At 61.7% G+C, this 12,776-nt stretch overlaps 1 protein-coding gene across 1 annotated transcript; it reads right to left on the reverse strand.

Moving 5' to 3' along the window:
* Positions 1-441: 441 nt before the first annotated feature.
* Positions 442-12,770, reverse strand: CHST13 (carbohydrate sulfotransferase 13). The gene is made up of 3 exons (XM_024763425.1): positions 12,742-12,770; positions 3,373-3,455; positions 442-1,645 (listed from the first exon to the last, which is right to left on the reverse strand). Exons 2-3 carry the CDS (start codon positions 3,391-3,393, stop codon positions 803-805), a joined length of 864 nt encoding a protein of 287 aa, XP_024619193.1. The 5' UTR covers positions 3,394-3,455; positions 12,742-12,770; the 3' UTR covers positions 442-802.
* Between the last annotated feature and the right edge of the window lie 6 nt (positions 12,771-12,776).

Here is a 12,776-nt window from a genome sequence, read left to right on the forward strand (position 1 = left end):
GGGACAGAGACCAACGGTGGGGCCGGAACAGGGCCCTCGGGGAGCTCCCGGCTCGGGACGCCCAGGTGGCCGGCAGCTCAAGATCGCCGCCTGGGCGGAGCTGGCGACAAGGCTGGTCTTGCCCTGGGTCCGGCCCGGGATGGGGGGTGGCCTTCTCTCCTTGTCCAGGGCCGTCCTCACCAGGGCAGGTGAGGTGGGGAGGGCCCCGGGATGGGCCACAGGCTGCGCCGAGCCAGCGTTCTAATCTTGCGCCACGGATAGGTTCCGGGACAGAGTGGACAAAAAACAGGCGCTCATGGGCTTCCCTGGTGGCGCAGTGGTTGGGAGTCCGCCTGCCGTTGCAGGGGACGCGGGTTCGTGCCCCAGTCCGGGAAGATCCCACATGCCGCGGGGCGGCTGGGCCCGTGAGCCATGGCCGCTGAGCCTGCGCGTCCGGAGCCTGTGCTCCGCAACGGGAGAGGCCACAACAAGGAGAGGCCGGCGTACCGCAAAAAAAAAACAAACAAAAAACAGGCGGTCGCAACCTAAAAACCTATTATCCCATCCTCAGCCACTCAGGGGTCCTGGGGAAGCACCCGCCGGCTGGGGCGCTTCGAGGAAGCAGGCGGCAGGCACCCAGGGGTCCAGCCACCCCCCGCGGGGAGGTGGGCTGCACGTGGGCTGCACCAGGGCTGCACAGGGGATGCGGTTGGGCGGGGTGGGCGGGCCGAGGGTGAGAGAGCGCGGGGGCGGCGGCTCTCCGGGCGGAGTCAGGGCCCAGCAGCCTGCGCAGTCTCCGCGCCCCATCCCCCCGCCCGCAGGGCTAGCGCAGCCGCACGTAGGAGGGAGCGGAGTAGTTGAAGAGCAGGAAGTCCATCCTGTAGAGGCCGTAGAGGCGCTGCTGGTAGAAAGGGCTGATGTCGTGGAAGAGACGCGCGGCACGGTCGCGCGCGGCGGCCTGGGCCCAGGACGGCGGCTCGGGGAAGCGCAGGCCGGGCGCGCCCACCAGGCTCAGCACAAAGGCCGCGTCCTCCGCCAGCGTCTCGAACTTGCCCACGACGTCGTAGCGCAGGCGGCACGGGTGGCAGAGCGCGTGGGCGCGCTCCCAGTGCTCGTTGAAGGGCCCGTCGCGGCGCGTGCGCGGGTCCAGCAGGTAGGCCAGGAACTCGGCGAAGCGCACGTCGTGGCCGCGGACCAGCGCGTCGGGGCCCGGGCGCGGCCGCAGACGGCGCACGATGCCGGTGCCGAAGCGGCGCTGGAAGGTGGCGCCCCAGGGCCGCTGCAGCTTGTTGCGGTAGGCCGAGGCCAGGCGCTCGAAGGGCTCGCGCACAAACAGGAAGGCCAGGTAGGCGCGCAGGCGCCGGTTCACCTCGGCCGGACTGAAGTCGGCCAGCGAGGGCAGGCGGCCGGGCGCGTGCGCCTCGTGCGCGGGGATGGCGCGCGGGTCTCCTGGGCCGCGGCCGCTCAGCGCCAGCAGCACGCGCTTCCAGTTGGTGCAGGCCACCTTGGGCACGTAGCAGTAGAGCAGGCCGTGCGCGTCGTCCACCAGCACGTGCCGCAGGTCCTCCGGCCGCAGCAGGCGCTGCCGGCGCGTGTGGTGGCTGCAGGCGCGGCGCAGCAGGTCGCGCCGCTGCCGGTGCACCTCGGCCAGCGCGGAGCGTGGGCCCTGCGGGGACAGGACGGGGGTGGGTCAGGGCCGCGTGGGAGACAGGGGGCCTGGATGGGGGGAAATGAATCTACCCGGCCTGAGGCACGTGCAGGATGTGACTGATCGCGTGCACGGCACTCTGGACCCCGAGAGCCGGAGAACGGACGTGCGACGTCAGAGTCAGCCTGGTAAAGAAGTCTGACGTCAGAGCGCCAAGCGCCGGGGCAAACTGAGTATCTGCTCACCGTTCCCTAAAACCGGGGTGGGGTGTAAGACCAGTAGGTTACACAGTAGTAACGTCTGGAGGATGGTGATGAGACCTGTGCCGTACCAGGGGCTGCTGGTCTCAGAGCATCTTGAGACGTAAGCAGTGCGTGTCCCGATGGCTTAAATTGGCCTCAGCTAGCTTTTCTGTTGCTTGCAGCCCCATGAATACCAAGACAGGCACTGCTTTCTCCATTTTACAGAAGAGAAAACAGCCTCAGAGGAAGTGGGTTGCCTGCAGCTGTCAAGGAGAGAAGCTGGGACTCCACCTCGGGTCCCTCAGGATTCAGAAGCCGGGGCTGTGCCCACCGGTTCGGGACGGAGTCCTACAGCCACAGCCCTCATCCCTGCCAGCCTAGCTGACCCTCAGCCAGGGTCTAGTCCTTACGAGCTCTGTGCCCTTCTCAGGGTCCTTGGCCTTCCTGTGTCAAGGCACAGTGCCATAGGTAAACGGGGATAACGACGCCCCATCGTACAGGATTGCCGCGAGGCCTGCGTGGGCTCCCAGAACTCGAGTGCCCGGTGCACGGTCAGCACTTGTCGATCAGACCGTTTCTCTGCTGTTGTTTGTCCAGCTGCAGGATGCCTTGACATGTAACGGCCACTGGGCCCTCAGGCTGCGAGGGGGCCGAGCCAGCCCCACCAAGGCTTCATGTTCCCTCAGAAGCCTGCTGAGAGGCTGGCCTGCCCTCCGCTCGCCGTGTGGCCCGGGGCAAGCCTGTCACCCTCGCTGAACCAAGGCCTCCCATCTGCCCCCACCAAGGGCGTGGGTGCCGTGGGCTCAGCCCTCAGGGCTTCGTTGAGCAGCCGCCTTCCCCAGCCCAGTGTGGTCCTTGCCCCGCTATGGCCCTCGGCCACCGCCACGTACTTGGTGCCCCCATCTGCATCTGCAGTGTCCCTCTGCAGGCCCCGTGTCCTTGCTCAGAGAGGGTCGGTCTCCATCTACACTGCGGCCTCCCGCCAGAGCTCAGGGCAGGCCGGTGCGGGAAGCCATCAGATGCCATCCTCCCCCCGCGGGACCGTCAGCGCCTCAAGGGCAGGGACCCGGGTGACCCGCGGGCGCTCGGTCGTGCTGAGTGTGCCTGCTGGGGTGCGTGTGAGCCGGACGTGTGCTCCCAGTGGGCACAGTGTGTGGTCCCTGCAGGTCCCCCCGTTGGTGAGGGGGCGCCCGCCTGTCTCCCTCTGTCACAGCAGGACTGAGATCGGGGGTCCCTTGGCTGCCGCCTGTTGCCGCGGGTGGCACACAGCCCGCTGGTCGTTCTGTCCACCACGTGGAGCAGTGCTGCAGAGAGCGTGGCCTCAGTCCACAGCTGGAGACCCCCGGTCTCGGCCTGCCCCACGATTTGCCCTGCCGCAGCCCAGCATTCCCTCCCGGACAGAGGCTAGCTGTGGCTGCAGCCCCGCGGCAGCAGGTCCACGTGGGAGCTCAGGGTTTCCTGTGGCTGGAGGCAGAGAGAGGGACGGGGCGTCCGTCCACCTACCTGGTCCAGGTCGTAGAGCATCTGCAGGGGACTCTTCCTCTTGCCACCAAGCCAGCTGGAGCCCACGGCCCTGTTTTCAAACGCTGGGGGTGCAAGGAGAGGGGCGCTCACTGCTGCACCAGACAGACTGGCCGTGTTCCTGGGGGCTTGGCCAACTCACCTCGGCACGTTGGATCCACCTCTGGGACTCAGTTTCCCGCCTGCCTCTGGGGGCACTGACAGGGCCCGTCGTCCACCAGGGCGGGGTGCTTGGTGTCACTCCTGCCCCCACGTCCTGCCCTCCGGGAATGCCCTGAACCCCCAGGCTCTGCCACCTCCATCTGCCTTCATCTCACGCCCCACCTCTGCCGGCCACCTGCATGGAGCCCTGAGGGTTAGGGCTCAGCAGGCTGGCTGGGTCCAGCCTCCCCTGGCCCCGGGCACAGGCAGACAGAAATGGCTAGGCAGCAGCGGACACGGCACAGCCAAGCTGCCGGCTCTCTGGTGGTGAGCAGGTGACCAGCTCAGGTGACCCGCAGGGGACACCTGCAGTGGCCTGTACGTTCCCTGCTGGTGTGTATGTCGCCTCACGGTAAATGCAGGTTTTGCTCTCGCCCAGACTGGCAGCCTCCGAGGGCAGGGATGCTCTCTGTCTCATCGCTGCATTCCTCAATCTTCCCGAAACTACCAAACACTCATGTTTTTATTAAAGGTGATTATAGTTATTAATAAACTAATAAATTATAATGCAGTCTTTAAAGAATCACCCAAATTGGCAAGTCTCTGGCTAGACTGACCAAGAAAAAATGAAGACGCAAATTACTAACAATGGGAATGAAAGAGGAGACATTAGTAGTGGACCTTACAGAAATAAGAAAGGGTTGAAGAATACAATATAAGCACCTGTACAACGGCAGATTTAACCTATGAAACTGACAATCTAGAAAGACACAACTTTTGAAACTCAAGGAGAAATAGAAAACCTCAACAGACATATAACAAGTAAAGAGATGGAATTAGTAATTTTTAAAAATTTCCACAAAAGCCCAGGATCAGATTGCTTCACTGGTGAATTTTACCAAATATTTAAAGAAAAAGTAACACTAATCTCTACCAAACTCTTCAACAAACAAACAAGCAAACAAAACAGAAGAGGAGAGAACACTTCTCAATTCGTGATATGAACCTAGTTTTACCGCTGATACCAAAACCAAACGTCACAAAAAAAAGAAAACTATATACCAGTATCTCTTATGAATATAGATGCAAAATCTTCAAGGAAGTACTAGCGAACTAGATCCATGAACATGTGAAAAGGGTTATACACCATGACCGATTGAGATTTACTCCAGAAATGCGAGGTTGGTTCAACATAAAAATATCAATCGAGGTAGTACACCATGTTAATAGAATAAAGAAAAAACCCCACATGGTCATAAAGAGATGCAGAAAAAACACTGCACAAAATTCAGTACCGTTTCACGATGGAAACACTAAACAAGCTAGGAATCGAAGGGAACTTCGTCAAACTGATAAAGGCCATCTGGGAAAACCCCACAGCTAACACACTTAATGGCCATAAAAAGGAGTGAAGCGCTGACACCTGCTACCTTGTGGCTGCACCTTGTAACCTGACACTGAGCGAAACAAGCCTCACGGAAGGCGCCAGCCACATTGTTTGACTCCCTCTGTACAAAACGCCCAGGACAGGCAAATGCATAGAGGCAGGAAGTAGATGAGTGGTTTCCAGGGGCTCTGGGTGGGGTGGGGGAGGGGCAGGCAGGCAGGCAGGCACTGGGAACATGGGGCGCAGGGCTAGGGGCTAACGTTCTGGGTTTGTACAGCCGTGAGAGTGCATCGCCTTTGAATATGCTAAAAACCACTGTACACTTTAAAAAGGTGAATTGTATGGAATGAGAGTATTATCTCAATAAAAATAAATAGTATTGACCATAAAAAGTAATATATACAACGACGTGTAAGTCTGGTTTACAAATTTAAATACATTCAATGGATACTGAGAAATCAGTGAATTCATAATAATGTGGGGTATTCATAAGAGGAATGTCTTTAAGAATTCAGGATCATATGAGAAGATAATATATTCATAAAAAGAACGAACGGTTCCAAGATCCTTGGCTTTCAACCAAATGAAGAGTCTTAAAATGCTGCCCGGATTCAAGGCTTTTCCTTAAGATAAGTCTTTGACAAACAAGCAAACCTGGAAAATCTGATGCACTGATCTGTTGGCCAACTGACCACAAGCAGTGGTTCTCCAGCTTAAGCGTGCACGGGGCCTGTTGAAACACAGGTGGCCTGGGCCCGTACTCAGAGCTTGTGGCCCTCGCAGGTGTGGAGCGGGGCCCGTGAGTCTGTGTTTCTGGCAGTGCAGGTGTGCTGTTGCTGCTGGCACGGCAGTGCACGTTGAGAACCGCTGAGCCAGAGCAGTGTCTGGTGGAGGTGGTTGAATGAACCAGTAAATGACAGGCGGACAGGCCGTGCCCCGGCCTCCAGAGCCCTCTGTGTGTACCTGCAGCCCGCTGTCCAGGCCACCTGCCAGGCCTCTGGCAGCCTCAGGGCCCTTCCCCACTCCAGTGTCCCCAGAACAAGGACTGCGCTCTCCTGTAACCAGGGCACGTGGAGGGGTGAGGCCCTCAGGGTCTGCCCGGGTGTTGGGGGTCGTCGGTGGTCCCAAGACTTGAACCTCCGTCTCCTGGCTGCCGGCTGGCAGGGAGGCCCCAGGAGCTGCGGGCACCACACTAGCCCAGCACCACGCACAGCCCCGGGAGGCGGGGGTCCGCCTCACCACTTTGCCCATGGGAAAGTGGAGCCTCTGAGAGGGGAGGAGCTTCCCTCAGGGTCACGGCTGGGGGTGGAGAAAAGGCTGGTGCCCATCGGGGGGCATGCAGAGGAGCAGACCTAGGCCACCTCCACCCCAGAGCCCCACGACTCGGAAGCACGCAGCCTTCCGGAAACACCAAGCATTGTGTCGGAGCCTCTCGTGTCCTGGCCAGACCACAGCCTGCAGGAAAGTAGGTCCCATCCCAGACCCCCGGAGCCAGTGGGTGGAGGGCGAGAGGCCCAGAATAGCCGAGGCCAGTGATTACAGGGCTGGGCCGCCCCGCCCACCTCCGCCCCAGCCACTGCACAGAGCAGGAGAGCCGGCGGGCAGGCTGGCCTGAGGCGGGTGGAAGGGGAATGCGCCGGCGATCCCTGGCTCCAGCCCCGCCTCCGTGAAGCTGGAGGCCTGGGCTCCGAGGGTTCGGGCCGTCCCCAGAGGGCCGCACAGGGGCATCCTGCTACCCCCACTCCCGCCCCTCCACCAGCCTCCAGGTCTCAGGCCTCCCTGCCAAGGGCGCTGTGGAGCAGCCGGCCCAGAGGGTTAGATGGGCAGGCCCAGCCTCGTGGCCGGGGAGTGGCCTGGGCCAGCCCAGAGCAGCCACAGGCAAAACCGCAGGCGGGTTCTCCTTTGGAAAAGGAAAGAAAAATAGGTTATAGAGAGAGAAGGAGAGAGAAGGGGGAGAGGGTGGCGGAAGGAGGGTGGGAGGGACTGAGAGGTGATAGAGACAGAGGGGGCTACACAGGAGGACAGGGACGGAGGCTGGGAGGAGGTGAAACAGACAACAGCAGGATGTCGGAAAGAGCTCAAAGCAAACTAGCTGGGTGTGAAGGGGCGGGAAGCAGAGGGGGTGAGCTGCCCGCAATCTGGGGGCGCCCAGGGCCCACGCCCACGGGGTCCAGGCCCGGGAGCCGTGCAGCCCCAGACTCACGAGCAGGCCTGGGTCCCGGCCCAGTGGGCCAGCGTGAGGCCCAGCCTGACAGCCCAGTGCCCGCTGCACGTGGGCTGGAGTGTCCTGGGCGGTACAGGAGCCTGCAGGGAGGCCGGGGAGCCGGGCAGGAGGTGCTGGGTGGGCGAGAGCCTGGCACCGTGCCCTTGCTTTGCTCACTGACACACGTACTCCTGGGGGTAGGAACTATTGTTATCCCCACTTGACAGATGGGGAAACTGAGGCTCAAAGACGTAAAGAAAACTGCTGAGGCCTCACAGCAAGTAAGGGCCTTAAGCAGGCCTGACCCCAGGCCACGGCGTGAGTCCCGTCCTTTACTGCCCTGCCCTCGAGGCCCACCCTGCCCTGCACACTACCCGCCCATCCTCACAGCACCGCAGGCCAGGGGGTGGCATGCCGCACAGGGAAGCCAACAAACGGTCCTTGGCCCGCCCACCCTAAGGACAGGCCCTGCGCAGCCGTACCCGGGCCACTGAGGCTGCACCCGTGGGGGAAGCTGTGCTTGGTGACCCCCTGCCCAGGGAGTAGAGGTTATGACGCAGCTTCTGGTTAATAAGTTCTAGCTGGGCCAGTGTCGCAAGAACAGATGGGTGGGAGTAGCTCTGTCTGGCCCATTCGGTCCCCTCGTGACCTGCAGGCCCGGGCCAGGGATATTCCCTCCAGAGATCAAGCCCTTCACAAGAAAAAAGCAATCCTGCCGCTTTTTTTTTTTTTTTTTTTTTTTTTTATGAACCCCCCCCCCCCAAAAAAAATTTTAAGTAGCCGCCTCTCCACTTGTATTTAAGATTCAGACTCGACACTGAGCTCCACAGCGCCCAGAACGGAACCCTGCTTGGTCAGATCACTCCCAGTACAGTTGCGTCCCCTCTGCCCGGGACAATCACAGGGTTTATTCCCACCTCCGTGTGATGGTAAAGCCCACGTGGCTTCTCGCTGGCTGATGGCAAGTCCCAGTTCCTTCCAGGGCCTCTCCAGGTGCAGCCCCACCCTTCCCTGCTCACTCACTCACTTAGCTCCAGCCACACTGCCCTCCTGCTGGTCAGTGGACACATTAGGTGCGTGCCCACCTCAGGAGAAACCTCTACACTTTAGGGTCAATCCTTCTCGTTCAGATCTCAGCTCAAATGTCCCACCAGAAAGAGGGCCTCTCCAGTGAACAGCCTCCCGTTAATTTATTCACAGCACTCATTACTGCTGAGATCGTCTGATTTGTGTGGGCTGATGTCTGGCTGCCCCTCTGGAAGGTCAGCTCTGCAAGGAGGGCACTGTCTTGTTTTCTTATAATCCCTGTACCTCAGCTAGTGTCTGCGAGTATTTATTTAAAGACTGATGGCCCCCTTCCTGGCCATGGGGCAATCACCCCAATTCCTAGCCTGTCATTAAAGGCCACTCAGCAACCTACAGTACCTTCCTGGCCTCCACTTCACTGCTCCCTCTCCTGAGCCCTTGAGGGAACAGCGCATCCCTTAGCACACCAGGCCATTTCACTCCTCCATGCTTGTCTGTGCCACTCCCTCTGCCTGCAATTCTCTTTCGTTGTTTCCCACCTGGTAAACTCCTATGCAGCCTTCAAAGCCCAACCCAAATACCTCTGCCCTGTACAGTAGAAAGCATAAGGATTGGGATTTAGACATGGATTTAAATCCTGGCACCCATACTTCCTAGTTGGGTGGCCTTGAGCAAGTCACTTTGTTTCTACTGATCTTAGCGTCTTCCTCTGCAAAAGGGGACGACCAGTCCCTACTCTGGAGCCTTCTGTTTTGCCAGCTTTTACTCTCTGGAGGCCTGGAAGGTGCCTTAGAGCTCTGAACCCTTCGGCAGTTCGGGAGAGTGGGCAGCACTGTGGTGAGCATCTACTGATTGGGCTCCCAGCAGCCACACCCCCTCCTTTTGGTCGCCCACCTGATTCCCCTCCAGACACAAACCTGCTTGTTCCCTCCATGTGGTTCTGATAGGCTCCCCACTCCCGTAGCTGCTGGATTGGGCATGTGACCATGTCTGGCCAATCAGAGCATTCCATCCCTTTCTGCCACAGCGATTGGCTCAGAGGTGGGCACCATGTGATCCAATCTAGGCCAATGAGATGCCTCCTTGGGACCCTGGCTGAAACCACGGGTGAAGGCGCTGCCCGCTGGCTGGGGAGCGGGGAGTGAGGCCACCACAGAGAAAAGCCAGACCTGGAGATGCAGACGTGGTTCGAGCCGCTGACGGCAGAGCATCTGGCCCAGTGAGTCTGAGACACGGCCCTCTGGGGGCGCCCCGGCTCTGACCCGTCACCTGCTGTGATTCCAGGGCCAGGACAGAAAGGAGTCGGGGGTCCAGTCGGGCACTGGGGCGCCACGGAGCAGGCGTTGAGAGACCTGGCGGGCTGGGGCCTGCGGGGCTCCGGGAGAGGCGGCGGATACAGGGCAGCCGGGGGCAAGCTCGGCCGCCTGCCCTGAGGAGCTGTTGCTGAGGCCTCAGGGACCCTGTCCTCACTGACCCCCCAGCCCTGGCACGTTGGCTCACCAGGAGTCACTGGGCATTTCTGCATTTATTCTGCATGGGACCAAATCTTGGTCTCATTAGAAACGGTGGCTGCCTACGGGGCCCCACACTGCACGACCGCAGGGGCTCCGAGACCGTCGTGGACCGTTGTCCCCTCGGCCTGGGTCCCCAGGTACTGCTGTGCCCGAGAAGGCAGCGGAGGGACAGCGGGGACAGAGCGGCCGTCCCCACCCGAGCCTCCTGGGTCCTTCCCCCTGGAGCCCCTCCAGGAAGGCTGTTGGGAGAGAAGGTCCCTGTTACCCCACATCACGCTCGGACCTCGGCCAGGAAGCGGGGCCCTAAGGGACGGGATATGCCCCAGAGGACAAGGAGGGCAGCAGTCCAGCCCAGAAGGGGGGGGGCAGGCCCCCTGGGAACAAGCCCCCCCACACACACCCAGGGTCCCCTGGAAGTGGGCAGAGCCCCAGCCTGGCTCTGAGAGAAACACCCCTGATTGCCAACCTCAGGAAAGGTGCTCAACCCTGTGAACCCGGAAGGGGATGGAGGTCAGGACGGGGTGGGGTAGGGCGGGCTGCAGCACCTCCCAGCAAGGCCCCTGTGGACCAGCAGGGGTGGGGAGCTAAAGCAGCAGCATCACGGCTCCCCCTGGGTGTGCCTCTGGGGACAGAGGGGACAGACTGCAGATCTGGGTTTTTGATGTTAAAACAAACCCTGGGAGGGCAGGTTGTCAGCAAGTTCTGTCCCCAGCCCAGATTGACGCCGGCACAAGCAAATACGTGGTCAAGGGCATCACACAGAAGCAGTCACCCCACCAGGTAAGCCACAGGGGAAGCCAAGGGTGGGCGGGCAGGGGGGACAGTGGGCCTGTCAGTGGGGCCGGGGCGAGGGTAGGGCGCTGAGGGCAGCAGTGCCCCAGGCAGCTGCCCCACCTCCTCTGGCATCTTGCTCACCCCCAGGACCCTGGCCACTAGGTCAGCATTGGCCTGACGGGCACCAGTTGGGCTGCTCCAGACCTCCCCACTAGAAAAGGGGCAGCGGAGCCCGCTTCGGGGGTCTCCGGCCCACCTTGTGGCAACTTCTGCCGCTTTGGAGACTCACCTGCCTGGAGGAGGGGGCTGCAGTCCCTCCTGGGCCCTGGAGCCCTATCCCCCTGCCACAGGCCACGTGTTCCAGCCCCTTCCAACTCGGGCTACGCTGCTGGGACACACTCGGAGATGCCGCAGGCCCACCTGGCTCCTGGGCTCAGGGGCTTCAGCTCAGGGCTTGGGGGCAGAAGAGCCAGCAGGGTAGGCTGGCTTGATTAGCCCTTGCTTGTCCGGGCCACCCTCACAGCTCTGATGGCTGGCAGCAGGCCACGGGGAAAAGTCTGAGAGTGCAGACGGAACAGAGAGGGGCTCTGGGAAGGCCGCTCCCCGCCTGGGGGCGCTGGAAGCAGGGCTGCAGAAGGGTCTGCCAGGCCAGACGCAGTGAGGCCCCCCTGCTGGGGGGAGGGTCATGGCCAGGGGTATTCATGAGGCAGGTTCAGCTGAGGTGGGGAACGGCCTGAGCAAAGGCTAGGAAGGGGCCACGGGAGGCACCCTCCTACCCTGCAGGAGAGGGAGGAGGTCAGAAGGAACAAAGTGCAGGCCCTCTCTCCCCCCACACCCGAGCCTGAGCCCTGGGGGCCAGGAGCCACTGTGCCCTGCCCGGCCCTAGGTCCTGGTAAACATTTGTCCAAGAAAGAGTGAGTGGCCAGTGTCATGACCGCAGACACTAGGACTACAGCCCACGCAGTGCGGGGGGACGCTCGGCTCAGCTAGGGCATGGGAACCCCCTCCCCAGGAGGCAGGAGCACCACCCCCATGGCCCCCCAGCTCTCAGAACTGGTCAAGGGACGGAAAGACTGACTGCAGCTCCCTCCCGTGGGCCTGGGGAGGCGGCCAGGTCTGGGCAGCTGTGTCCAGACATGGAGGGGACGGTGTGAAGAGCAGGGTGACTGGGCAGAGCCCTGGGGAGCACCGAGGAGGCCTCCCAAGCCCAGCTCTTCTGGACCCCAGCCCAGAGGCAGTCACAGAGGTTTGAGGTGAGCAGGAGAAGGGAGCCCCTCACCCCAGGATGCAGGGGGCACCAGGCCACCCATGTGACCTCTGGCTTGATGAAGAGGCTGGGAGCCACTTCGCTCCCATTTAACTGCACTTCCCCAGAGACCCTGTAAGGAGGAACTCGAGCAGCCCATTTTATAGATGGGAGTACTGAGGCCCTGGGCAGGGGGGTGGGGACAGGTCACCCAGACCCAGCCAGGTGGGTACATGCTGCCCCCAAAGTCTCCTGAGCCACCTTGACCCCACACTCCCATGGTCCCCTCCCACCCGGGGACACGGTTACTTCCTCCCTGGACCCCCTCTGCAAGGCTCCAAAGGCGTGATTCCAAGGATTCTTGCAGAGCCCACGGGGGGTGGGGGAGGAGATACAGACTCCCCCAACACACACTCTCACATTCACTCACACTCACACCAGGAAAAGGCAAACAGAGCAGAGGTCAGAACGGGCCTCTGACTGGGCACCTCCAGCCCCAGGCCGCCCACGGGCCCTTCGGCCTCTCCCGTGAGTGAAGGCTCAGCACATGCCCGGCTCGGAGCTGGAAATCCGCACGGCGGTCATGACTGGCTGCCTGTTTCCCCCACCGGACCGTGAGGTCGGTGCTCAGGACCCTAGTCCTTCCCGGTGCGAACTTAAGGCGGAGCAGGCGCGCCAGCGCGCAGCGCGGTGCGCGGAGGGGCCACCTCCGGACCCGGCGTGTCAAGTCCGCCGCCCTTGCGCGGCCGCGGACCCGGAGGGGTTTCCGGGCGCTAAGCGGAGTGAGCGCGAGGCAAAGGAGGCAAACTTCCCGGGTGGGCCTAATGCCCTCCGCCGCCCACCACTCACCTGGTCCCTGGGCCCCGGCTGGGAGGCCCGACTGTCACCTCTCACCTCTCCGGGCCTTGGGAGACCCACTCCCGAGGGGACAAGACCCTTGCGGGGAGCCGGGACAAGGGCGGGGCGTTTAGAGCCTTTCTGAGCCCGCCCGCCCCAGTGCCCCCGCCCGGTCGGGGGTCCGGCCGCTGGTGGGGCGGCCCTGGGGCCGGCGGGCACTCACCCGGGCGCAGGAGCAGGAGCGCGGCGCCCAGACAC

The sequence above is a fragment of the Neophocaena asiaeorientalis genome, unplaced genomic scaffold (genome assembly GCF_003031525.2).
Source record: "Neophocaena asiaeorientalis asiaeorientalis breed wild unplaced genomic scaffold, Neophocaena_asiaeorientalis_V1.1 scaffold433, whole genome shotgun sequence".
NCBI classification, from domain to species: Eukaryota; Metazoa; Chordata; class Mammalia; order Artiodactyla; family Phocoenidae; genus Neophocaena; species Neophocaena asiaeorientalis.